The sequence below is a fragment of the Hyaena hyaena genome, unplaced genomic scaffold (assembly GCF_003009895.1).
Source record: "Hyaena hyaena isolate Hyena2069 unplaced genomic scaffold, ASM300989v1 scaffold_73, whole genome shotgun sequence".
Taxonomy (NCBI): domain Eukaryota; kingdom Metazoa; phylum Chordata; class Mammalia; order Carnivora; family Hyaenidae; genus Hyaena; species Hyaena hyaena.
In genome coordinates, this window is record NW_024080705.1 from 1,896,132 (window position 1) to 1,922,929 (window position 26,798).

The 26,798-nt window shown below is 37.8% G+C and overlaps 1 protein-coding gene across 4 annotated transcripts in view; it reads right to left on the reverse strand.

The window, feature by feature from the left end:
• Nucleotides 1–7,745: 7,745 nt before the first annotated feature.
• Nucleotides 7,746–26,798, reverse strand: part of CCAR1 (cell division cycle and apoptosis regulator 1) — a 62,030-nt gene continuing 42,977 nt past the window's right edge. For all 4 annotated transcript variants that reach the window (XM_039233266.1, XM_039233267.1, XM_039233268.1 and 1 more), the window contains 9 exons: nt 26,171–26,362; nt 21,729–21,968; nt 21,238–21,349; nt 13,100–13,182; nt 12,633–12,779; nt 11,537–11,657; nt 11,026–11,211; nt 9,179–9,384; nt 7,746–8,584 (listed from right to left, as the gene is read on the reverse strand). In XM_039233266.1, coding sequence (XP_039089197.1) covers nt 8,525–8,584; nt 9,179–9,384; nt 11,026–11,211; nt 11,537–11,657; nt 12,633–12,779; nt 13,100–13,182; nt 21,238–21,349; nt 21,729–21,968; nt 26,171–26,362 — 1,347 coding nt within the window. In that variant the 3' untranslated portion in view covers nt 7,746–8,524. The remainder of the gene's footprint in view (nt 8,585–9,178; nt 9,385–11,025; nt 11,212–11,536; nt 11,658–12,632; nt 12,780–13,099; nt 13,183–21,237; nt 21,350–21,728; nt 21,969–26,170; nt 26,363–26,798) is intronic.

The following is a 26,798-nucleotide window of genomic DNA, read 5'->3' on the forward strand; positions in this document are numbered from 1 at the left end:
ATCGATTTTTCCCAGCTTTGTTGAGTAGTTGTGACCCTCCTCACAAAGAAACGATCTCAAAGTAGCTTTTCAAAGTAAGTACCCTGCAGCTTCCTAGACTGTAGAAATGTAAATATTTACCCCTACAGAAAAAGCCCAAATTGCACAGATAATATCTCCAAGACACCTGCTACTTTCCTTGGAGTTATTTTTAATGTTTTTTTTTTTAAGATTTTACTTTTTTAAGTAATCTCTACCCCCAACATGGGGCTTGACCTCATGACCTCAAGATCAAGAATCACATGCTCCACCAACTGAGCCAGTTATGTGCCCCACTCCTTGGAGCTGTTTTTTAAAAAACGTGTTAGGGGCGCCTGGGTGGCTTAGTCGGTTAAGCATCCGACTTTCGCTTAGGTCATGATCTCACGGTTCGTGGGTTCGAGCCCCGCGTCGGGCTCTGTGCTGACTGCCAGCTCAGAGCCTGGAGCCTGTTTCAGAGTCTGTGACTCTCTCTCTCTGGCCCTCCCCTGCTCACGCACTCTCTCTCTCTCTCTCCCCTAGAAATAAATAAAACATTAAAAATTTAAAATAAAATATGGGGCGCCTGGGTGGCTCAGCCGGTTAAGCGTCCGGCTTCGGCTCAGGTCATGATCTCACAGTTTGTGGGTTTGAGCCCCGCATCGGGCTCTGTGCTGACAGCTTAGAGCCTGAAGCCTGCTTCAGATTCTGTGTCTGTCTCTCTCTCTGCCCTTCCCCACTCACACGCTCTGTATCTTTGAAAAATAAACATTAAAAATTGTTTGAAAAATTAAAAAAAGATCACGTATTAAGTAGGGAAATCTGCTTATATATACCTTAGTTAGGAGGGACTCTCTAAGCATGTTAAGCTAGAACAGCACCAGGCCCCATCCCAAATCTTCTCGATCAGAAATTCTGACACTAGGCCTTCCATGAGTTTTAATAAGCCTGTCAGAAGCAAAAACAAAAGAACACAAGCCTGTCACGTGATTCTGATGAGTACCAGTTTGAAGTACCAATGCCTTAGTTTAGGCATAATGATCACATTCACACTCCATCATTAACGGGGCTCAAATAGGAGCTGACTCAGTGGCTTAAGCAATATCCTGACTATCTGATATATGTTCTCTATATACACACAAAAAAACTAATAATTTATGGTCAAGAGTACTTTGGGATGTAATTTTCATTCACCTATCATCAGCTTGAGGCTTGTTTTTAAACTAGTGAACACCAAGAGAGCAGGTCAGTATTGCCCACAAGATGAACAGTAGGCAATAATTTGACTTAATCCTGGTTTATACTGATATCTTGGTATAATTATTCTTGGCATCGTCCTCTCAAAGTAAGTTCAGGGTTTAACAATAAATTATGGTCTATATATCACCCACTCTATTAATAATCATAAAACAAGGCGGTGAAATGTGTCAATGACTCTTAACATTCTCATCACTCCATTAAGCTTCATCTAACAAAAACAATTAGTAAAGATATTCTTAGAAATTCTAACTCATTTCAAAATAATCTGAATATGAAATTATAGTGGGAAACATTTCTTTTCTGGAACCCACAGACATGGCAGCTATATTGCAGTTAAATGAGGAAATGTGCTACACACTACACGGCCAATAAAGGAGACTTTTATGGTGCCTCTAATTAACGTGCTCATGTCAATCCTTTGCTTAAAACCAATACATGTTTTTTGAACTTTTTTTGACTTTACACCACTAGGAGCAAGCCTACATGGCTCCTGAAAATGAAAACTACCTCAGGTCATCTAACACCCACCGGTGTTAGATTCAGCTCAATCTGAGTTAACTTGCAGACTTGCAAAGGTCTAGTGAAATGGGTATGCTGGCCTACAAAGGTTGCATCAAAGTAAGCATAGGACTGTCAGAATGCTCTGAAAGGCCTTTAGTATTATGTCAACTTTTATCTATAGCTCCCACTACAGTATTTTAAGAGAGAGATAGAGAGGAAGAGAGCATACGTGGGGGAGAGGCAGAGAGAGAGAATCCTAACTAAGCAGGCTCTGCATTGACAGGGTGGAGCTGGACTTGAGACTTGAACTCATAAACTGTGAGATCATGACCTCAACCTAAAACAGGACTCAGATGCTTAATTGATTTAGCCACCCACGTGACTTTTTTTATTAAAAAAATTTTTTTTAATGTTTTTTTATTTATTTCTGCGAGAGCGCGCGAGCGTGAACAGGGGAGGGTCAGAGAGAGAGGGAGACACAGAATCCAAAACAGGCTCCAGGCTCTGAGCTGTCAGCACAGAGCCTGACATGGGACTTGAACCCACAAATCGTGAGATCATGACCTGAGCCGAAGTCAGAAGCTTAACAGACTGAGCCACCCAGGCAGCCCTCTAGTATTTTTTTTAAAGTTTATTTGAGAGAGAGCGTGCATGCATGAGAAGGCACAGGTATGCACACATAGGCTGCGGAAAGAGAGAGGAAGGGATAGAATCACAGGCAGGCTCTGTGCTGTCAGCAGAGAGCATGACACAGGGCTCAAACTCATGAATCGTGAGATCATGATCTGAGATCTCCCAAGATCAAGACTCAGACTCGTAACCTACTGAGCCACCCAGGTGCCTCTCCACTACAGTATTTTTGATTAATTCTAGTCAGTGTTCCAAAATATCAGGCTCTGAGTAGCCTCAAAAGGCCAATTAATACCTAGATTACAGAGAACTCGCCAAGAATGGCTTGGATCCAGCCAACCACAAAAGAGATCACTCCTTTCTTGCTGGAATGTCAATAATTCTATCTAGATACCTAAATAGAGTATCTTTACTCTTTGCTATATACCAGTACCATTATCTGTTTTCACCAAATTTTTTAATGCCTTTTGGGCATAGACACCTATGGGTAAATTCCCTAATACATTTCTGATAAATTTTGTCCATATTCTAATAAGCAAATTCATCCATAATTAACACATTCCAAATTTTCTTTAGCAGAAAATGAGAATTTTCCAAATGGTTTTTTGCTTTCTATATAATTATTGTTTTGTTTTACCAGAAAGTTATCACCTCTGTATTAAGGCACAACACAATTACACTGTCATTGTGGCAGAAATCAGTTTTGTCCCCTTCATCTCAGGTAAGACCCTAAGTTGAGGCCCAGAGACCAAGTCGCTAGAAATCTTCCCTACAACTGAAGCACAGGGAAAGTTGAGACTCTTGGGACTGCTGTGGTCTTTGGTCCTGGTTCAAGATCACTTGTCTCCTTTGGTGCTAAAGATGGACATTAAGATTTACCCAAAATGTGAAAGCACCAAATGGCTTTCCTCTTGAGTCTACCTTTGGCAGTCTCCAAAACTTGAGACTCCATATCCTGCCAGTCTTCAGGTCTAGAGACAATGGCCCAGGGGTACACAACACAATGGACGAGATGTTCCCTGTGACTCATGCACTTGTGCAGAAGGTAAGATGTAGTTACAAGTAACACATGCAGTGCTACCATAAGCTCTCAGGATGCAGAGGGTGGATAAAAAGGACATCAGCTAAATCCGTCCGACCTAGTCCAGCCAATCAAGTTCAGGGTTTTTATGTTTCTTTTGTTTTCCTCTTACAGTAAGACAATGTTTTCCAAATAATTACTATTTAAGACTGAACTATTTACGTTTCACTCTGTTAAAACATGAAGGTTAAGGTGGAAAATAGCCTATGTTAGCTCTTAACTTCGCCACCACTGATTCTGTAATTCTTGGGACACAATTTGTCCAACATGTTTACATAAGCTGAGGTCAATGATATAAAAATATTCTTAAATCTCTAAAATTTGGTGTCATTCCAAATCTGGTGTTATTAGATAAATACCAAAACCACCTCTGAGATTTTAAAAGACTATTAAGTGAATGTTAGTGAGAGGTTAATTCTGACTGTATGCTGAGCTATTCCCCCTTGATCACTTCTATAGATTCTTATTTACAGAAGGCATTCATTCCAAATATTCTGAACTATCCTGTAACATTAATTTTTTGATCTGCATTCAAAATGTTTATGGTTTTACCTTGCTATTTTCAGAGAACTAAGGCATAAGTCTTTCTCCAAAACACAGTTTTATCTAGATTTAAGTTTTGCCAACAATAATAAAGATGCTAGGGTTATCTATACCATGTACTTCCATTGTCCTGTGATGGTTCATTATTAATTTCATCAGAAATAGCTGGAAGTTCTCGGGGTGCCTGGGTGGCTCAGGCAGTTAAGCATCCGACATCGGCTCAGGACATGATCTCACAGCTTGTGAGTTTGAGCCCCGTGTCAGGCTCTGAGCTGACAGCTGGGAGCCCGGAGCCTGCTTCGGATTCTTTCTCCCTCTCTGCCCCTCCCCTGCTTGTGCTCAGTCTCCCTCTCGCTCTAAAAAAACCCAAACATTTATAAAAATAAAAGATGTGGTATCTTGCAAATACTAGTTATCTCTAATTCTAAGTTGTTATGTAATAGGCTGCTGTTAGGGATCAGACCAGGTTAAATATTTAGAAGTATGTGGCTGAGGGACATCTGGGTGGCTCAGTCGGTTAAGCATCCAACCCTGGTTTGGGTCAAGATCTCATGGTTTCTGAGTTTGAGCCCCACCTCAGGCTCTCTGCTGTTAGCAGAGCCTGCTTCAGATCCTCTGCCCCTCTCTCTCTGCCCCTCCTCTGCTCGTGTTCTCTCTCTATAATAAGTAAGCATTGGAGACTCAGTCAGCTAAGTGTTCAACTTTGACTCAAGTCATGATCGCTTGGTTACTGAGCTCCCTGTGTTGGGACTCTGGAGGAGTTGATTAGGATTTGGTGTCTCCCTCCCTCTCTGGCCCTCCCCTGATTACACTCTGTCTCTCAAAAACAAGTAAACATTAAAAAAAATTTTTTAATTGAAAAATAGCAAAACAAAAAATACGTGGCTGAACAGTACTCAGTATTTTGAAAGAAATGAAAAATGTGCCTACATAAAGACTAAGTGCCACTTAAAGGATTTTTTGTGTTGCTACATTTCTATTATGACTTAGACACAATTCAAAATGAAACTTGAAATTCTTAAAATATCAAATGTTCTACAATGACTGAATCAAGCATTAGAAATGCAAAAAGGGGGGCGTGTGGGTGGCTCAGTTGGTTGTAGTATTTGACTTTAGTACAGGTCATGATCTCACGGTTCCTGAGTTTGTGACCTATGTCAGGCTCTGTGATGACAGCTCAGAGCCTGGAGCCTGCTTTGGATTCTATGTCTCCCTCTCTCTCTCTGGCCCACACCCCACTCGCTGTCTCTCTCTCAAAAATAAACATTAGCAAAAACGGGGCACCTAGAATGCTCTGTTGGAGGATCATGTGAGTCTTAATCTTGGGTCATGAGTTCAAGCCCCACATTGGGTGTGGAAATTACTTAATAAAACTTAAAAAAAAAAAAAAGGAAAAACAGGCATCCAGAATTCTTAAAAAGGATGAGAAAACTAAATGTTTTCATAGTCCTACTCTATTATTTTTAATTTTTTGACTTGGTCAATGTCAGATGACAGTACAAGGATTTACTTTTGAATAAATATTCAAAACAGTTGTTTATTTTTTAAAGTTTATTTAATGTTTACTGTTGAGGGAGAGAGACCAAAAATGAGTGGGGGAGGGGCAGAGAGAGAGGGAGACACAGAAGCTGAAGCAGGCATTGAGCTGTCAGTAGACAGCCTGATGCAGGACTCAAATCCACGAGCTATGAGATCATGACCTGAGCCAAAGTCAGACACTTAACTGACTGAGCCACCCTGGCACCCCCAAAAGTAGTTTATTTTTTAATTTAAATTTTTACAAAGCAGTTTAGAAAGGGAAAAAAAGGTTCCTTCTCTTTCCTTCATCTTCTCTAAAACCATTTTTAATATGTAACTTGCTTTTTTTTCTTTCAAAGATCTCACTTTCCATTTCCACAGAAATTATTTATAAAAAATTTACCGCTAATACAATTGAAAGATTTATACTTTTTTCCCATTCTCCCAATATTACTGATTTGAGTTAAATAACCGGGAAAAAGAAGTCTAAGATGTGGACTTTACAATGATTTTTTCTCATTTACAAACATACTCTACTAAAGAATTATACTCTCTACTTTTATTATTTTTTAATTTAAAAAATGTTTATTTTTGAGACAGTGTGAGCAGGGGACGGGCAAAGAGAGAGAAGGATAGAGGATCCAAAGCCGGCACTGTGCTGAACAGCAGCGAACCATACATGGGGCTGGAAGCCACGAACCATTAGGTCATGACCTGAGCTGAAGTCAGAAGCTCAACTGACTAAGCCACCCAGGTAACCCCTTTTACTGTCTTTTAGTTGAAAAACTTTCCAACTACCCAAAAATGTTTAATTTTACCTTAAAATGGAGAAACATTTATTTTGAGATTGAGAGTGAGCAGGGAAGATACAGAGAGTGAGAGAGAGAGAATCCCAAGCACAGAGCCCAACTCAGGGCTCCAACCTACCAAAGGTGAGATCATGACCTGAGTGGAAACCAAAAGTCAGATGCTTAACTGATTGAGCCACTCAGGCCCTTGGAGAAACATTTATACAATAACTGTAAAATTATAGACCAATCATTAATCTGTCTTCAAAGAAGCTCAACATACCCTAAGACCAGAAAGAGCAGTTTAAAACAAAAATCAGTTTGAAAGAATTTCAGGTATTTTAATCTATTTCTTAATAAAAGCCACATGGATTCAATTTAGCTTAAGACACGTATAACATGGCACTTACATTCTCATAGTACTCTATTTGGAACACCTCGCCATTACTCTAGCAAAATAAGGAAAAATGAAGTAAAATAAACCCTAATATGGCATATATTTCTATGACAGAAATATTCCAGTAAGAGTTATTCAAATACAAAAAAATCCCAATCACCTGCTAAGGATGTTGTTCAGGTTTCACCAGTGTTCTTTCAAAGACATTTAATCCTAGATTTTTTTTCTTTTAAAATTTTGATTTATTTAAAAAAAATTTTTTTTTTAATATTTTATTTATTTCTGAGAGAGAGAGTGCAAGCAGGGGAGGGTCAGAGAGAGAGGGAGGTACAGAATCTGAAACAGGCTCCAGGCTCTGGGCTGTCAGCACAGAGCCCGACATGGGGCTCGAACCCATGAACCATGAAATCACAACCTGAGCCGAAGTTGGCTGCCCAACCGAATGGGCCACCCAGGCACCCTTATTATTTTTTTTTTTTAAAGACTATTTGTTTGTTTATTTAGGCAGGCTCTGCACCCAACATGGGGCTCAAACTCATCACCCTAAGATCAAGAGTTACATGCTCTAGTGACTGAGCCAGTCAGGCACCCCTAATTCTAGATTTTTTCCTCAAAATTTTATTTTTAAGTAATCTCTACGTCCATGGTGGGGCTCAAACTTACAGCCCTAGATGAAGAGTCACATGCTCTACCCAATGAACCAGCAGATACCCCTCCTATATTTCTTTAGACCAGAGTTTCTCAACCTCAATACCACTGACATTTTGGGCTCGATAATTCATTGTTATCCTATGTAATGGAAAATGTTTAGCAACATCCTTGGCCTCTAACAACTAGATGCCACTAGCATTCACCCAGTTGGGACAAGTAAAAGTGTTTCCAGACATTGTCAGATGTCCTCTGGGGCAGAGGATGGGATATCCCCTGTTGAGAACCACTGCTTTACAGTCTACCACACTTCCTATGCGTTTCACTCAACAGTTAATCAACTCTTATGTATTCACTAAAATTCTGAAGGAAGTACACAGACTAATAAAAAAAATGGTTTTTAATTGAAGAAGGCTTAATTTCAGACATCATACTGACATCTACTGGCTTGGTACTAAACTGTACATTTGACATATGCTGCATTTTTTAAAAAACCCTCAAACTTAAAATATAGGTGCTATTTTGGGAAGTAGAACAATTAATTGAAAGCAGTAATATTAATATCAGTACTGTTTGTTTTTTTAAGTCTAACATATAATAACAGTGAGAACTACCATTTTCTTAGTTTTTGATGTACTGTCTATTGGATGAATTGAATTTTTAATAACTGGTTTAGAGACTGAGAATTAGAGGGCTTTTTTTTTAAACAAGTAAAAAAAACTTGCAAAAAATTAAAAAGCAGCATGCTGTTTTATGATGTATACTGAAATTCTAAAAGACTAAAAAATTTTTGTAAAAACCTAATAATGATAATTCTATAAATAAAATTACAATTTTCTAGATATTTTAATAAAAGACATTTGGTAATTAAATACTACTATCAATTAAATTGATGAACTTTATTGGGGTTAAAACTATAACAAAGTTCATCCTAAAACATTTTGCAATGCAAAATTATTTCACTCAAGGAGTGTTTAATATTTGAATGCCAGGAATTACAAGCAATTTTCAAAAGCAGACTCTTCACATTCATAAAACTTTATACATCATTTGAACTAACAGATATTTATACTACTAAAATCAAACATGCATCACTTTCATTCTTGTATCATGATTTTATATATTACATTATTTAACACTGTTCCTCACTACATGTATTTATCATACGCTTGCACCATTCTCCTTGGATTTCTGATCTTTATCTTCATTCTTCATGTTATCCTGTAACACAAGAGACAAGGAAACAGTAGATTTATTAGTCTCTTAAATGTAACTTTAAAAATAAACATTACTAAACAGATACTCTAGGATAGCCCATTTTACCATACATAAAAAAATGACCCTAGGAGCAACTACGAAAGAAATCTCTCCACACTTGATCTTAGCCAAAAGGCCGAGAAGCGACTGAAAGAAATCTCTCAATTCTAACATGGAGAACAATTTCTAGTAACGAGAAAGCGATCTAAACCTGAGAAATTTAAAGTTCTTAGGAATAACAGTAGTATATTCCTTGCAAAGTAGTAGGAATTTTTACCCCTTGTTCTAAGTAACACTGAGGATGTGGCAGATCTCTTCAATTACTGAAATTACTTTGTCTTTTAGTGACAAAGCACACATAAACCACACTGACATTTCAACTAAGTTCTAGATAAAAACAATCTTTTGGAAATTGCTTTTAATTAATCCGACAAAGGACAGAATGATACCATTATTTGCACCTAGAAAAACCACTAAGAGCTTAAGAACATTAAAATTTCCAAGCACAAATTTAAAAGTTGAAATATATGGAAAATGTGAAAGTATAAAACTGCTAACCTTCTTCAGAACAGTGTGGATTTCATCCATTACTGTAGACAAGTTTCTGATTGTCTTACTGAGTTGGTTTTCAAATTGCAAATTCATGTTTTCTGTAATCTTCAAATTTTCTTGTAATTGACTAAAATCCTTCTTAACTTCTCTGAGTTCACCAGAAAGGCTTTTATTGGAATTCTCCAAATTTAATATGGTTTTTTCATCTTCATCTGTTTAAAAAAAAAAAAAAAGGAAATATATCATCTTTCCCCTTTAATATCCCCAATTTAACTTCAAGAAAAATTTTTTTAATGTTTAATTTTTAGAGAGAGAACGATAGAGTGTAAGTGGGGAAGGGGTAGAGAGAGAGGGAAACACAGAATCAGAAGCAGGTTCCAGGCTCTGAGCTGTCAGCACAGAGCCTGACGCAGGGTTTCAACTCATGACCTGTGAGATCATGAGCTGAGACGAAGCCGGATGCTCAAACAACTGAGCCACCCAGGAGCCTCTTTTTTTTAAATGTTCATTCATTTTTGAAGGAGAGAGACATAGCGTGAGCAGGGGGAGGTGGAGAGAGAAAGAGCGAGACAGAATCTGAAGCAGGCCTCTGAGCTGTCAGCAGAGTCCGACATTGGGCTTGAACCTATAGGTCATGACTGAGCCAATGTTAGATGCTCAACAGACTGAGTCACCTGGGTGGCCCCCCTCCAAATATAACTTTGAAGTTAAAAGTATAATGGGGCGCCTGGGGGGCTCAGTTGGTTGACTGTCCTACTCTTGGTTTCAGCTCAGGTCATGATCTCACTGTTAGATCAAGCCCCACATTAGGCTCCACAATGACACTATGGAGATCGCTTAGGATTCTCACTGACCCTACCCTGCCTGCGAGTGCTCTCTCTCAAAATAAATAAACATTTAAATAAACAAACAAATAAAAGATGCAACAGAAAAAGGATGCCTGCCTGGCTCAGTTGGTGGGACAGGCAACTCTTGATTTCGGAGTTTTAAATTGAAGCACCACGCTGGTGTAGAGAAAGACTGTTTAAAAATAAAGTCTTAACGGGCACCTGGGAGGCTGTCGGTCAAGCGTCCAATGATTCTGTCTCTGCCCCCCACCCCGTGCCTCCCATGCTTGTGCTCTCTCTCAAAAATAAATAAACATGTTAAAAAATTTTTTTAAAGTCTTTAAAAAAAAAAAATTCAACAGAATAATAAAGGAATCTAAGAATACACATGAAAATCTAAGATTCTTGGGGTGCATGGGTGGCTTGGTCGGTTAAGCATCTGAATGTAGCTCAGGTCATGATCTCACCATTCAAGGGTTCGAGCCCCACGTCGGGCTCTGTGCTGACAGCTCAGAGCCTGGAGCCTGCTATGGATTCTATCTCCCCCTCTCTCGGCCCCTTCCATACTCATGCTCTGTCTGTCTCAATCAATAAACATTAAAAAAATATAAAACATAGGGACACCCGGGTGGCTCAGTTGGTTAAGCATCCGACTTCGGCTCAGGTCATGATCTCATGGTTCGTGGGTTCACGCCTCGCGTTGGGCCCTGTGCTGACAGCTAGCTCAGAGTCTGGAGCCTATTTCAGATTCTGTACCTCCCCCTCTCTCTGGCCCTCCCCTGCTNTAAAAAAAAAAAAAAAAAAAAAAAAAAATTAAAAAAAAAAAAGAAAATGTAAGATTCTTCTAAAGCTAAGCAATGTTGTAGTTTTAATAAAGTGATCAAAACTAAGTTACAACACATGTGCCTACCCTAAAAGGCAAAGCATCGATATGCATGTATATATAGGTATGTAGATACATGTGTGTACCCACATAAATCCCAACAGGGTGTTAAAAGTACCAAAATACTCAATGTGGTTCCTTACCTGTTTTTTCTTCTAGCATCTGCAGCTTCTGTTCTACTTCAGCTCTTACTTTTTCACTTTTTTCCAATTTTTGCAAGAGGCTTCCTACATCTACCATTGCACCATTGTACACAATAAGACCAACATTTTCTTCCACATCCTTTGGTTCCTGTTTTACTGTTGGTGTTGGAAGTAACAACCTGTTTCCTATCAAATAAAAAAAAAACATTATTTTTCTTCATTAACTAATAACAATTATAAAATGACATAATCTTAAAAATAATACACTCAAGGGGCGCCTGGGTGGCTCAGTCGGTTAAGCGTCCGACTTTGGCTCAAGTCATGATCTCACGGTTTGTGGGATTGACCCCGGCGTCAGGCTCTGTGCTGACAGCCAGCTCAAAGCCTGGACCATGTTTCAGGTTCTGTGTCTCCCTCTCTCTCTGGCCCTCCCCCTGCTCATGCTGTCGCTGTCTCTCTCTCTCTCATAAATAAATAAAATATCAAAAAAAAAATAATAATACACTCAAACCTAGCATATCTTCCTGTAATGCTTCAGACTCTTCGTGGTTTTCTTCATCTTTTGAGGTGTCCGTTAATTTCCGGTAAAAGCAAGATTCACGGAGTACTACTTTATTCAGAAGCTTCTTTACCTGTTATTCAAGCAAGTAAAACAAGTTAAAAAGATGGTAAGTTTTTTATTTCCTTATTGTGTTATTTTCACATATGAAAATCAATGGCATTTGTGTTCTTAGTACCTTTCCCATTCAAATGCTTCTACTTTTTTTAATAACTGTCTTCTCCATAAACCTAAAACTCAAATATATCTTTTGAAAACATTTGTTAAGAAAAAGCATAACAGTGATAGAACACTAACACATACACTAATGTATATGTAGAAAGATATTACAGCATATAGCCTGTAATTCTAACACATGGAAACTACCTAACAAAAGAGACTAGTTAAAGGCAATTGTGGTACATCTATGTTACAGAATGCTAAGATATCATAACAAGAAAAAAGTGGGGGGTGTTTGTGTGCCTGGGTGGCTCAGTCAGCTGAGTGTCAGACTTGAGTCAAGATCCCAGAGTCCTGGGATTCACTCCTGTGTTGGGCTTGCCATTGAGCATGGAGCCTGCTTATGAGATTTATTCATTCTCTTTCTCTTTCTCTCCCCACCCCCTACCCCTTGTCCTGCAAATACTCTCTTTCACAACAAACAAACCAAACAAACATAAAACAACAAAGTGGCAGAATGGCCACTACACATTGTTAAATGAAAAAAGTTGTCTAGGGGCACCTGGTTGGCATGACTCTTGATCTCAGGGCTGTGAATTCAAGCTCATGGTGGGTGCAAAGGTTACTTAAAATCTTGAGAAGAACAGAGCAGAGAAGAAAGCTGTTTATCAATAATGTATAAAATGGTTTTATGTGTTGTGTATGTGTACATGATCATATGTACATGTATATGAGTTGCTTACTAAAAAAAATCCAGAGGACTGTATATGAGGCCAGAGGTATAGGAAAAAAGAGGACTTTATGTTTTTTTACTTCACACATTTCAGTATTTCTTGACTGTATTACTTAAAATGGCTTTTTCACTTTAAATATTCACAAGACAGATTACCTGAGCCCGAGAAAGATGTAGTCCAAGAGTATAAAGTATTTCTTCCAAATCCTTTTCAAGAAGGTAACCACAATGGCTTTGATCAAAATAAACAAATGCCATTAACAAATCCCTGTTAATTGTGATCATCTGAGTCTTTTCTTTTTCCTAAAGAAAATGCAGAAGATAACAGTAAAAAGTGAGAAATTGAGTGTGTCCATTAACAGCAAAAATCAGAAAATAACTTTGCCTCACGTTAGAAATTAAAATGAGTCGATCTGGTTTATATGTATGGGAGAAACGAATAAGACATACCAGTTTATCTGACATAACATAAATAGCAAAATACAATTGGCTGAATTTTGCTCCAAGTTGTAATAGATATACAAGGACCAATAAACTTCATGACAATGTTATGCCTAAGAAATCTGGATTATGTGAGAAATGGAAATTATTATATTATAAAGAACACAGTATCCAATAAATACCTTATCTTTAGACGGCCTCTCCTTGCAGTACCTGTTGATATCTCTTTTGTCGTCTCGTTTGTTTATTTCTTCCTCATCCCGATCTATAAAATCAATACAACAGCAGAACACTCATTAATACATATATATCCAACTATTACAGAGACCAAAAATAGTTTTCTATTACTTATTAGCTTTCAAAAGACCTAGGGGCAAAAAAAAAAAAAAAATTGTATGAATAAAAATGGTTTGGAATTTATAAGAAAGAATTATAAAGAGTAATGGGTGCCTGGCTGGTTCAATCAGTGGAGCATGTGACTCCTGATCTCAGGGATGTAAGTTTGAGTCCTATGCTGGGTGTAGAGATTACTTAAAGGAAAAATATTCAGCACAGTAAAACTAATTGCAAATAGATAACTGCAAAATAAAACTGAATATCTGAGATGTTAAGATAATTTAGAAGACTGGGGCGCCTCAGTGGCTCAGTCGGTTAAACATCTAACTTCGGCTCAGGTCATGATCTCACAATTTCTAAGTTCAAACCCTGCATCCCGCTCTGTGCTGACAGCTAGCTCAGAGCCTGGAGCTTGTCTTTGGAATCTGTGTCTCCTTCTCTCTCTGATCCTCCACTCCTCAAACTGTCTCTCTCTCTCAGAAATAAAAAAAATTAAAAAAAAAAAAAGATAATTTAGAAGACCTAACTACAGTGTTAATATCCAGAATTTGCTGACATTTACATTATCTGTTCCACAGTAAGAGATGGGAACTTGGAAAAATCATTCTTTTTGTTTTAAAAGATTTTCTTTTCTTAAATTTTTTTATATTTTAGAGAGAGAGGGAGCACGAACTAGGGAGAGAGCAGAGGAAGAGACAATCTCAAGCAGGCTCCATGACCAGCACAGAGCCTGCTGTGGGGTTCGATCTCAGGACCCCGGGATCATGACCTGAAGTGAAATCAAGTTGGGATACTCAACAGACTGAGCACCCAGGCACCCATCCCAATTTAGTTTTTTAAAAAAGATTTTATTTTTAATAATCTTCATACCCAACGAACCCACAATCCCAAGATCAAGAGTCACATGCTTCACTAACTGAGGCAGCTAAATGCCCCTGATTTGTACACTTAAAAAAAGTTTATTTATTTATTTTTAAGAAATCTCTACACTCCAAACAGGGCTCAAACTCAGGACCCCAAGATCAAGAGTCACATGCTTCACTAACTGAGGCAGCTAAATGCCCCTGATTTGTACACTTAAAAAAAGTTTATTTATTTATTTTTAAGAAATCTCTACACTCCAAACAGGGCTCAAACTCAGGACCCCAAGATCAAGAGTCACATGCTCTTGTAACTGAACCAGCCAGGCACCCGAACTATACTCCAAATTTTAAATGGATGAATCACTTAGTATGTGAAAGTATCTCAATAAAGCCATTATTGTAAAACATAAATAGACAAATGGTCTAAAAATGGATTGGGGTGATAATTTCACAAATGAATAAAGTTACTAAAAATGATTAAATTGCACAGTAAAAATGAGTTTTGTAGTATGTATTAGCACCTCAATAAACTGTTTAAAAACAAATGTGTCCTGCGGCGCCTGGGTGGCTCAGTCAGTTGGGCGTCTGACTTCGGCTCAGGTCATGATCTCACGGTTTTTGGATTTGAACCCTGTGTTGGGCTCTGTGCTGACAGCTCAGAGCCTGGAGCCTATTTCAGATTCTGTATCTCCCTCTCTCTGACCCTCCCCTGCTCGTGCTCTTTCTCTCTCTCTCTCAGAAATAAATAAAACATTAAAAAAAAATTAAAACAAAACACAAATGTGTCCTTGGAACCAAACTATTTCACTCACATATACTATAGTATGGAACAGTTCAGCTGCTTTACAGTTTTATTACTGCGGGTAAACTAATTTACTACTAAAAGCTTCACTTTCCTCAATTATAAAATACAGAAAACAATACTCTCTGAGGAAAACTGTAATGACAATTTTTCTCAAGAGTGTATCATATACTATACAAATGTTTCCCTTCCTTCATTAATAGACACGATCCACCTTATTTGAGTATTTAACTTGAAAGCTGTCACTTTGAAAACTTTGACTCTCCTGGAACTTAGATTTTTTTTAAATAAATTTAAAGAGGGGCGCCTAGGTAGCTCAGTCGGTTGAGCGTCCAACTTTGGCTTCGCTCATAAATTTGAGCCCCACATTGGGCTTGCTTATATCAGCTGAGAGCCCGCTTTGGATCCTCTGTCCCCGCCCCAACTCTGCCCCTTCCCCACTGGCACTATCACAAAAAATAAACATTAAAAAAAAAAACACAGAAATGGACACTTAACAACTGAGCAAGCCAGGTACCACAGTGTGTTGGTATTTTAAAGGACACAGTGACTGACATCACCAAATTTCTGTACAGAAAAAAATGCAACAATTTAAACTAACCCCAAGAGTGATGAAATAACTCTTTACTCTAGTTGATACTACCTTTTATTAAAAACTTAATTTCATCAAATTGATATGTAAAAAATAGGCTCTTACTGTTATATGCTCCTCTAATTACTAAGATTCAACACCATTTTATACATTAATGACAGTGTATTTTCATTTTTTAAAAAATCACAATTGTACTTTACCGCTGGAAAAGAGTAGTCACCCAATTACATGATAGGATAATGAAATATAAAGGTACAGGGGGAAAAACCTGATGATATCATAAACAAGCGGCAACTCGAAACATTAGGGAAACCAAAAAATAACTCTAATCCTATCACCCTATTTGGCTTTGCAGTTTAGGATATTCATTCAAAGATCTATTAGACTATTTGGATATTGTGACTGTTTCAGGAACTTGCAATAAACATCAGCAAAGAGGAGAAAAAACTGCTCTTCCATTTTTTTAAAAGATTTTACTTAAAAAATTTAAAAATTAAAAAGTGTTAAAACACTTCTTTAAAGGGTTATTTTTTTTTAAGTTTTATTTATTTCTAGGAGAGAGAGACAGCAGGGGAGGATCAGAGAGAGAGGGAGTCACAGACTGAAACAGGCTCCAGGCTCTGAGCTGGCAGTCAGCACAGAGCCCGACGCGGGGCTCGAACCCACGAACCGCGAGATCATGACCTAAGCGAAAGTCGGACGCTTAACCAAGTAAGCCACCCAGGCGCCCCTAAAGGGTTATTTTTAAAAATTGAGTTTTGAGAGTGTGCAAGTGGAGGAGGGCAGAAAGAGGGGAAGGACAGATGATGTGAAGCGAGCTCCCTGCTGACAGGAGAGATAGCCTGATGTCAGGCTTCAAACCACAAACCATGAGATCATTACCTCAGCCAAAGTTGGATGCTCAACTAACTGAGCCACCTAGGCGCCCCTAAAGTTTATTTTGAGAGGGAGAGCACACACATATGCGTACAGGGAAGGGGCAGAGAGAAAACTCTAAACAGACTCCGTGCTGTCAGTGCAGAGCCCAATGTGGGACTCAAACCCACAAACTGAGAGATCATGAACTGAGCTGAAATCAAGAGTTGGACACTTAACTAACAGAGCCACCCAAATGCCCCTTTTAAGATTTTACTTATTTTTAAAAAATATTTATTTATTTTTGAGACACAGAGAGAGACAGAGCATGATGGGGGGGGGGTGCAGAGACAGGGAGACACAGAATCTGAAGGAGGCTCCAGGCTCTGAGTTGTCAGCACAGAGCCTGACGTGGGGCTCAAACTCACGAACTGTGAGATCATGACCTGAGCCAAAGTTGGATACTTAACTGACTAAGCCACCCAGGAACCCCAAGATTTTAGTTAGTTTTTTAAAATTTTTTTTTCAAATTTATTTCTCAGAAAGAGAGAGACAAAGCACGAACAGGGGATGGTCAGAGAGAGAGGGAGACACAGAATCCAAAACAGGCTCCAGGCTCTGAGCTAGCTGTCAGCACAGAGCCCAATGTGGGACTCGAACCCACGAACCGTGAGATCATAACCTATACAAAAGTTGGACGCCCAACCGACTGAGCCATGCAGGTGCCCCTGAAGATTTTATTTTTAAATAAAGATAAAAATTTTTAAATGTTTATGTCTGAGAGAGAGAGAGCGTGTGCAAGCGCGAGAGCGTGAGTGCCCACTTGTGTAAGCGAGCTAGTAGGGGAGGGGCAGAGAAGAGGAAGACAGGGAATCCAGAGCAGGCTCTGCACTATCTGCACAAACCCCAGCATGGGGCTCAAACTTCCAAACTGTGAGATTATGACCTGAGCAGAAGTCAGAAACTGAACCAACTGAGGGGCGCCTGGGTGGCTTAGTCGGTTGAGTGTCCGACTTTCGCTTGGGTCATGATCTCGCGGTTCGTGGGTTCGAGCCCCGCGTCGGGCTCTGTGCTGACTGCCAGCTCGGAGCCTGGAGCCAATTTCAGAGTCTGTGTCTCCCTCTCTCTCTGACCCTCCCCTACTTACGCTGTCTCTCTCTCTCCTAGAAATAAATAAAAAATATTTAAAAAAAAAAAAAGAAACTGAACCAACTGAGCCACCCAGGCTCCCCTTAAGATTTTATTTCATTTTTATTTTATTTTTAAATGTTTTATTTATTTCTAGGAGAGAGAGAGAGAGAGTGTGAGCAGGGGAGGGTCAGAGAGAGAGGGAGTCACAGACTGAAACAGGCTCCAGGCTCTGAGCTGGCAGTCAGCACAGAGCCCGATGCGGGACTCGAAACCACGAACCGCGAGATTATGACCTAAGCGAAAGTCGGACGCTTAACCGACTAAGCCACCCAGGCGCCCCAAGATTTTATTTTTAAGTAAACTCTACAACCAACATGGGGCTCAAACTCACAACATGCTCCACTGACTAAGCCTGCCAGGCATGCCAGCACTGTTTTTTGTATGTATTTTTGTTTTAAATTATTGTTTTTTTATTTTTTTTTTTGAGAGAGAGAGTGAGCAACCAAGTGGGGATGGGCAGAGACAGAGAGGGGGAAAGAGGATCTGATGTGGGCTCTGCGCTGACACCCTTGAGCCCAATATGGTACTCGAACTGACAAACTGTGAGATCATGGCCTGAACCGAATTCGGACCCTCAACCGACAAAGACACCCAGGGGCCCCTGTATGTATGTATTTTTAAGTAGGCTCCTTGCCCACCCAAAGCACAATGCACGGCTTGAACTCACAACCCTAAGATCAAGACATGAGCTGAGATTAAGAGGCAGAAGCTTAACCAACTAAACCACCCAGGCACCACCCCAACAACTTTATTCTTAAGTAATCTCTACATCCAACGTGGGTCTCAAACCCCTAAGCCTGAGATCAAGAGTTGCATGCTCTACATAAACACTAAGCCAGCCAGGTGCCAAACCCCTCCCCCACTTTTCCTTACTAGGAGCTCATTATGTATTCAACTAGGAAAAAGACAGTAAGTAAAGTAAGTAATTAGTATAGGAAAATGGGTTATAAGATCTATAAGTAGAGTAGAATTAGGATCAGGAATGTGTACTGGGGGGGGGGGTGGGGACTGCATTTTTAAACAGGGCTGAGGACAGGGTAGGCCTCACTGAGAAAGTGATAGTTGAAAAAAGACCTCAAATGAGGAGGAGTCAGGAAGGGAGATCTCTAGGAAAGAGTTTGCAAGTAGAAGGAACTGCCAATGCAAAGGTCCTAATACAGGGGCATACCTAATGGGTTCAAGAACTAGAATCCATTAGGTGCAATGTGCAAGCAGATAGAGTGGTAAGAGATGAAATTACAGACTTGATGTAGTAGTAGAGCCTGAGGTAGATGTCACTTTGGTTTTTAACATGGAGTTAAATGGAGACCCAATGAAGGAGACTGAAAACAAATAATAGAAATTAAAAAAAATAAATGAAATGACTTAAATTTTACAAAGGTAATTCTGTCAATTGTGTTGAGAAGAGGCTTTAGATGAGAAATGAGTAGGCCAGGAAACCAGACAGGGAGATATTTATATATTTAAATGTTTATTTTGAGAGTGAGTAATCAAGCAGGGTGGTGGGGGGCAGCAGAGAGAGGGAGAGAATCCCAAGTAGACTCTGAAATCAAGAGTTGAAAGCTTAACCAACTGAGCTCCCCCAGATGTCCCCAGACAGAAGATTTATAAAAATAAACTAGGCAAGGGATGCCTAGGGGGTTCAGTCAGTTAAACATCCGTCTCTTGATTTTGGCTCAGGTCATGATCTCATGGTTTCTGAGATACAGCCTGTGTGGGGCTCTGCACTAGTGGCACAAAGACTGCTTGGGATTCTGTCTCTGCCTCTACCCTGCTTGTGCTCTCACTCTCTCTCAAAAAACCCCCAAACACTTGGGGCATCTGATTGGCTCAGTCAGTATGGCGTCCAACTTTGGCTCAGGTTATGATCTCATGTTTGGGGGTTTGAGCCCTGTGCTGGGCTTTGTGCTGACAGCTCAGAGCCTGAAGCCTGCTTTGGATTCTGTGTCTCCCTCTCTCTGCCTCTCCCCTGCTCACATTCTGTCTCTCTCTCAAAAACAAATTTAAAATTAAAAAAAATTTTTTTTAATAAATAAAATAAACGAGGCAAGGGAAACACGGCTTAGATTAAGGTTAGATTAGTGGAACAGGTAAGATATGGTCTGCTTCTGAATGTTTTTAAGATAGAGACAATATAACTTCCAGATTGAAATGGCATCATGACAAAAAAAAAGGAGTTTAGGGTGATTCCTAGAATTTAGCTTGAGCAACATAAAGGATGAAGTTGCCATCAAATTAGTGGGATAAGGCTGAGGGTGGGAGGTTTTTTGTTATTGTTATTTTTTCTTTTTTGGTGAAGGGGGGAAAGCAGGAGTTCAGTTTTAGCTACATTTTGAAATGTCAAATAATGGAGATATCAAGTAGTCAGTTGATAGGGGAATACGGGAGAGAGGTCTGACCTAAAACATACATTTGAGAATTGTCAGTATATAGATAATACTGTAAGTATTTTAATACTATAATACTATATAAGTCAGGAGAATGGATGAGAAAACCACCAAGGTAATTATACAGTAGAATAAAGAAGACAAGTAAGAATTGAGAGCTAGAGCATTCTGACATACACAAAATAATGAGAAAACAGTTTAGGGATTTAATTAGAACAGTGATAGGACCATACACAACAATGGGGGAAGGAAGGGAATAAGGACAATAAAAAAGGGCTAAATTCCATTGGACAAAGCAGGTAATGGAAGATAAATATAGCAATATTGCTATTGAGGTTATTAGGACAATTAAGACTAGATATTAGGTGGTTGAAGTGGAATATGATGTTACTGTTAATATTTTTAGGTGTGATTATAGAATTGCAGTTAAGAAAATATCTTTTCTCAGACAAGATGAAGAATTCTTACTTTCAAATGGATCAGAAACACACACAACACAAGACAAAATATTCACAATGAATGGTTAGATATGGAGCATTTGATGCACTATTCTCTCAGCTTCTTTTATGTTCAAATATTTTCATCAATGCAAAAAGTAAAATGCTGTGGTAGCAAGAAGAAACAGTAGAGGCAAATGAAAAAAATACCTTAAATAGTAATAATCTTCAGAAATATATACTATAGAAAAATTTCTATCCTAAAAAAGGATCTTTAGGGGCACCTAGGTGACTCAGTCAGCTAAGCATTCGACTTTGGCTCAGGTCATTAATGATCCAGCAGTTCTTGAGTTCAAGCCTGCTTTGGGTAATAGGTGTGCAGTATTCCCAGACAGACCTAGGTGTCCTACAGAAAAACCCTGAGTTGAACATAAAGGGGGTCTGGCTGGTGTTAACAGAAGGGAGGGCAGAGGTGGTGTAATTAGCCATGGAGAAAGCTGACTTGGCTGGTGTGGTATAACACAGAAGACAGCTTGTTTATTCCATGACTGCTTGTCCTAGGCAGAAAGTGCCTTTCAGGATTTATTTTTGAAGGTTTATAACGTATGTCCGGTTCTCAATTCCAAGAGTTTAATGAAGATCTATATAAAATGGTAGGTTCTACCTTAAAAAGAATCCTCTCATCTATTAATAAAACTAATAGTAAACATTCTTAATAAAAAATATTCTACTGTTTCTAACAGTAAATACGGTTTCTAAAAAAGAAAAAATATTAAAATTATAGATTGTGATTATATAAAGTCAAACTAAAAATGTATTTTTCATCCAAAGAAGAAATAAAGAAATTTGAATCATACCATCTTCTTCATCCTCAGCTTCTTCTGCTTCCATTGGATCATACTCATCCTGATTATTATCTTCTTCAGTTTCATCATCATCTTTAGAATCATCTTTTCTTTTATCTTCTTTCTATAATTTAAAATACTTTAAAATTAAGCACTATATCTGACCAAATGTTAAATGACTGAACCAAAGCCATTAAATTCATTAAATTTACTTAAAAATTAACATTATAAAATTTTCTAACTATACACTTGAAAAGTAAACTACCATTTACAATATATGTAAATAATCATTATGCGATACACCTTAAATAAGAAATAAACTACCAGAAACAAGTTCTAGATGTTTAAAAGGCTTAATTCAAATTTCTAATAGAACACTAGTATCTTTTAGTTAGGCCTTTACATTTCACTATTATGATGAAATTCATCATCATTTTTTATACTCTAGAAGACTAAATGAAAACTTCTAAATCAGGTTGCTGGCCATGAAAATAATTACAGACCTTCCTTTCATCTCTATCTTCTTTTTTATCCTTATCATCGCCTGATTTTCTCCGTTTGGGTTTTGGCTCATCAGTTTCATCATCTCTCTCTTCTTTTTTATCTTTTCTCTCATCTTTTTTGCTTTTCTTCTCCTTTTCTTTTTTGTCCTCCTTCTCAGGAAGAGATAATAATGATTTGTATATTCTGACACCAAAATCTCTTTGAAGCATTTCATTGAAAAGTTCTGCAAACAATGAAACCTATAAAAAGATACCAACAGTAATGCAACTTTAATAGAAATACTGACTATATCCAGCACAGTAATTTATCAAATGACTTGTCACATTAACAATTAACATTCACTAATAAGGAGAATTGTAATAATTGGTGTCAATGATGTTGAAGATTCTCAAAAAACTCTAAAACTCTTGTAAATATATGAATACTATATATTTAGTGTTTTTGATCAAATTTTAGAAAAAATAATTGTATCCCGAAAGATTTGAAAATGAGTAGAAAAAAAGGATTTCTATTTTACACAGCAATTCATTTTCATGATAAATGAATTTTATTCATTTACTTAAGTTTTTCTGAAATGCCTATTGTGTAACATAGACTGTTCTAGGTACTGGTGATATAGCAATAAAGAAAGCCGATAAAAGTCCTGACTCTAATGAGCTAACAATCAAGTGGGAAAGAGTAAAAGATAACCAAACCAACATCAAATTTTAAGAACAAACAAGATAAACACAGAGTAACAAGAAAGTGTAGTATAGTCAGAGAAGACCTCTCTGAAAAGTGAGGGAGGCAAGGAAATGGGCCATATAAATATCTAGAAAAGTGTTTGAGAAAGGGGAAACCAATTCAGAATTCTGAGTAGGGAGCATATATTATTATGTAAGTGTCCATGGATACTGGCATACTCATGAACCTAAAATTAAACACTAAATTTTCTACATAAAGATTTCTAAGGAAGGGCATCTGGCTAGCTTAGTCGGTAGAGCACACAAACTCTTGATCTCAGGGTTGGGAGTTTGAGCCCCCCACTGGGTGCAGAGATTATTTAAAAACATTAAAAGAAGAAAAATCCTAAGGCTAATTGTTTCTAATAGACTGAAAGGGTCCAGGACTTGAAATTGTTGAGCACAGCTCTAAAATATGTAATCTTGGGGGAGGGGGGCATCTCGGTGGCCACTGGATTGAGTGTCTGACTTTGGCTCAGGTCAAGATATTGAGCGTCCTAAGTTTAAGACCTACATCAGGCTTGCTGCTGTCAGCGCAGAGCCCACTTCAGATCCTCTGTTCCCTTCTCTGCCTCACCTTTGCTTGTCCTCTCTTGTACGCTCTCAAAAATAAACTTAAAAAAAAAATCATAATAAAATAAAATACATAATAATCTAGGGGTGCCTGGGTGGCTCAGTCAGTTAAGTACCTGACTCTTGATCTTGGCTTAAGTCATGATGTCACAATTCATGAAATCAAGCCCCACATGGGACATTGCAATGACACTGCAGAGCCTGCTTGGGATGCTCTCTCTCCTCTCTCACAAAATAAATAAACTTTAAATATATATATGTATAATCTTATTAAATATGTTCAGTATATTTGATAAAACACTTTAATCAGACTATTTTACTGATCATAAAGGATAATATAATGTATTAAAATTGACCTTATAATCTATTTTCTTTAATTCATACTCAGTCTTTATACATTTTAAGAAAACCAAAAAAACCCAAAAACCTATTATTAGTAAAATGATCATTAAGATGTTAAAAACTCCACTTTCCCTTAAAATTAGTTTAAACTAAATAACATCTCCCTTTGCATAAGTAAACTGCAAGAGGGATATCTTTTCCTAAGTTTTCTCTTTTCCATTACCTAGAGATTAAAAAGTAGTAATTAAAGGTGTTAAATTAGAAGAAGCTCAGAACAGTAACTAGAAGAATAAATTTTAAAATTATATTTATTTATGTAATCTCTACACCCAATGTAGGGCTCAAACCCACAACCCTGAGATCAAGGGTCGCATAATCTTCTGAATGAGCAGGCCAGGCACAACCTAGAAGAGGAGAACTGAAACTGAGGAGAAAACTAGCATTAATATTAAATCAGTCAAAGATTTGTAATTTTATGATAAATGCTTTTTCTTAATTATAGAATCTGTAAGGATTTTATTACCACTAAAAAAATTTTTTAAATGTTTATTCATTTCTGAGACACAGAAGGAGACACAACATTAGCAGGCGAGGGACAGAGAGAGAGGGAAACAGAATCCAAAACAGGCTCCAGGCTCTGAGCTGTCAGCACAGAGCCCAACATGGGGCCTCAAACTCACAAACTATGAAATCATGACCTGAGCTGAAGTCAAACACCCAACTGACTGAGCCACCCAGGCGTGCCATTATTACCATTTTTTAAAGTAACCTCTATACCCACCATGGGGCTCGAACTTATTAACACTGAGATCAAGAGTAGCATACTCCATCAAATAAGACAGCCAGGTGTCCCTCTCACAGAATATTTTTTTAAAAATTCATGTACCAGCCCCTCTGGAAAACAGTGTGGAGGTTCCTCAGGAAACTAACAATAGAACTCCCTTATGACCCAGCAATAGCACTGCTAGGAATTTACCCAAGGGATACAGAAATGCTGAGGCATAGGAGCACATGTACCCCAATGTTCATAGCAGCACTCTCCACAATAGCTAAAACATGGAAAGAGCCTAAGTGTCCATCAACAGATGAATGGATCAAGAAGATGTGGTTTATCTATACCATGGAATACTACATGGCAATGAGAAACAATGAAATCTGGCCATGTGTAGCAACATGGATGGACCTTGAGGGGGTTATGCTGAGCGAAATAAGTCAGGCAGAGAAGGACAAATATCATATGTTTGCACGTATAGGAGGATTAGGAGGAACTTGACGGAGGAACAAGCGGGAGAAGAAGGGCGGAAATGGTGGGGGAAAGGGAGAGAGGCAAACCATGAGAGACTCTTGAATGCTGACAAAAACTGAGGACTGGTGGAGGGGGGGGGGAGGGGGGGATGGGCATGGAGGAGGGCACTTTGGGGATGAGCACTGAGTGTTATGTAGAAACTAATTTGACAATAAACTATTTGTAAAAAAAATAAATAAATAAATTATTGGAATCAGAAAAAAAAAAAAAAAAAATTCATGTACCAAAATGACATCTACATTCTAAACAGATTAAAAGGAACTTAAACCAAAAGATATGTTAGGTGGGGAGGAAAAAAAAAATAAAGGATCATTTTGCTAATGAAAGCTTGTTTCACAAATTGCTTTGTTTCCAATAGAACAGCATTAGTTTGAGATTCATGGACACCATCTGTCAGATTTATAGTATATACTGCATAAGCAATAAGGAATACCAAAGACTAAATTTTTCATTTATTTACTCAAATTACTACTGAAAGTAAATATTACTATAAGAGCTATATTTATGGCAACTGGTAATAAAAACAAAATCGTATAGTTATAATATTTAAAAACACTGACTTACTGGAATCATTAATGTACTAAAAATTCTAAATATTATTTGTAACCTGTCTTGTACCATACCCAATAAGCATGCACTTCATGTTTTATAACTGTCTCAGTAATTCTCTATATTTGTTTTCAAACGTCTCTAGTCTTAAGTAATTCATTTTCATCTGTGGATAAGACATCTTAGGTCAAGTAAGTATGACTAACTTTTCCAATATAATTTATAAAGTAAAACAAACAAAACAAACAAAAAACCAATGTGAGGTGTGTTGATAAGATACAATAATTGAATACAATTATAATTTTTCACAGGCTATTAATTAATCAATATTTTAAAATATTTCACATAGCTTTATTTAAAGAATGAAGCAGTCATTTCTTTAGGGATAAAATTCTTCAATTATTTTGAAAAAATAAACTATATGTTGTAAATCTGTATAATAATGGTAAAAAAGAAATAGATTCAGGTTGGAAATAATTATCAATTTACTTACCTTACACCTCAATCAATTTTAAATCCTACTAATGATATTTTAATTCTAGAGTAAATAATAAAGCGTTAGAGTTCATTCCCAAAGGAAGCAATTAGATTTTATGTATCATGTGTCTCCTGAAAGTCTGATAAAAGAACACACCACTACTCATGAAGCAGTTTTTAAAAAAAATAATTATCAGAATCTGATTAAAGCTTTAGATCTCTTATCAATTTACAAGAGATACAGAGGCCAGAGGAACATTTAAACAATCCCATAGGAATGTAATCAACAAAAATGACTCTTTTAGGAAAATCAGCTGGTGTCCTCACACCCACCAAAGAAAAACTGCAAGAAAAAAAAACAACCCAAAAACAGAATCCATGAAAAAGGCCATCAAAGAAATTTAAAAGATATATTAACCAATCAAAATGTTATGTACCTTATTTAGATCACAATTCAAATGTAAAACATTACCTCAAATGAATGTTCTTTATTATCTTCTAATCTGTAGTCCAAAAGTACACTCAAAGACATAATGCTACAGTCAAACTTGCCACTCTTTGCAGCCCAGTTTGGATGTACTATGATGGCTGGTTCATCCGGCAATATGTATCTTCTTTCCCGACGCTGGCGTTCCATTTCCTCTTGACGTTTTCTTTCTTCTTCCTACACATTTGAAATTTTAAGTGCTGGTTATACACATACCATATATATGTATCAAACGCACGTCATGTAAAGAAAAAGGGCAAAATTCCCATGACTCCTTACGGTGATTATACCAAACATACGGCTGTAAGAAAGTTCAAATTTATTAAAGATACCAGTTTTTATGGCTCCTACTTTTCTTTCTTTTCAGTTTCTCAGCATACAAAACTGTCTTCTAAAGAAGGGGAAAAAACCCCTTTATTAACATTATATAAATCAGGGTACTCTGGACAATAGTGATAGTAGCACAGTTTCTAGATCTTCCTAAAATCCCCATATTAAAAAAAGAGAATAATCTCTATATCAAAACCAACATCCAAGTACATTCACAACAAAACAAAGTAAAATGGGATCCCCATAAACCCCAGTATACAAGTGGTTGGGAAAAAAGTAACAA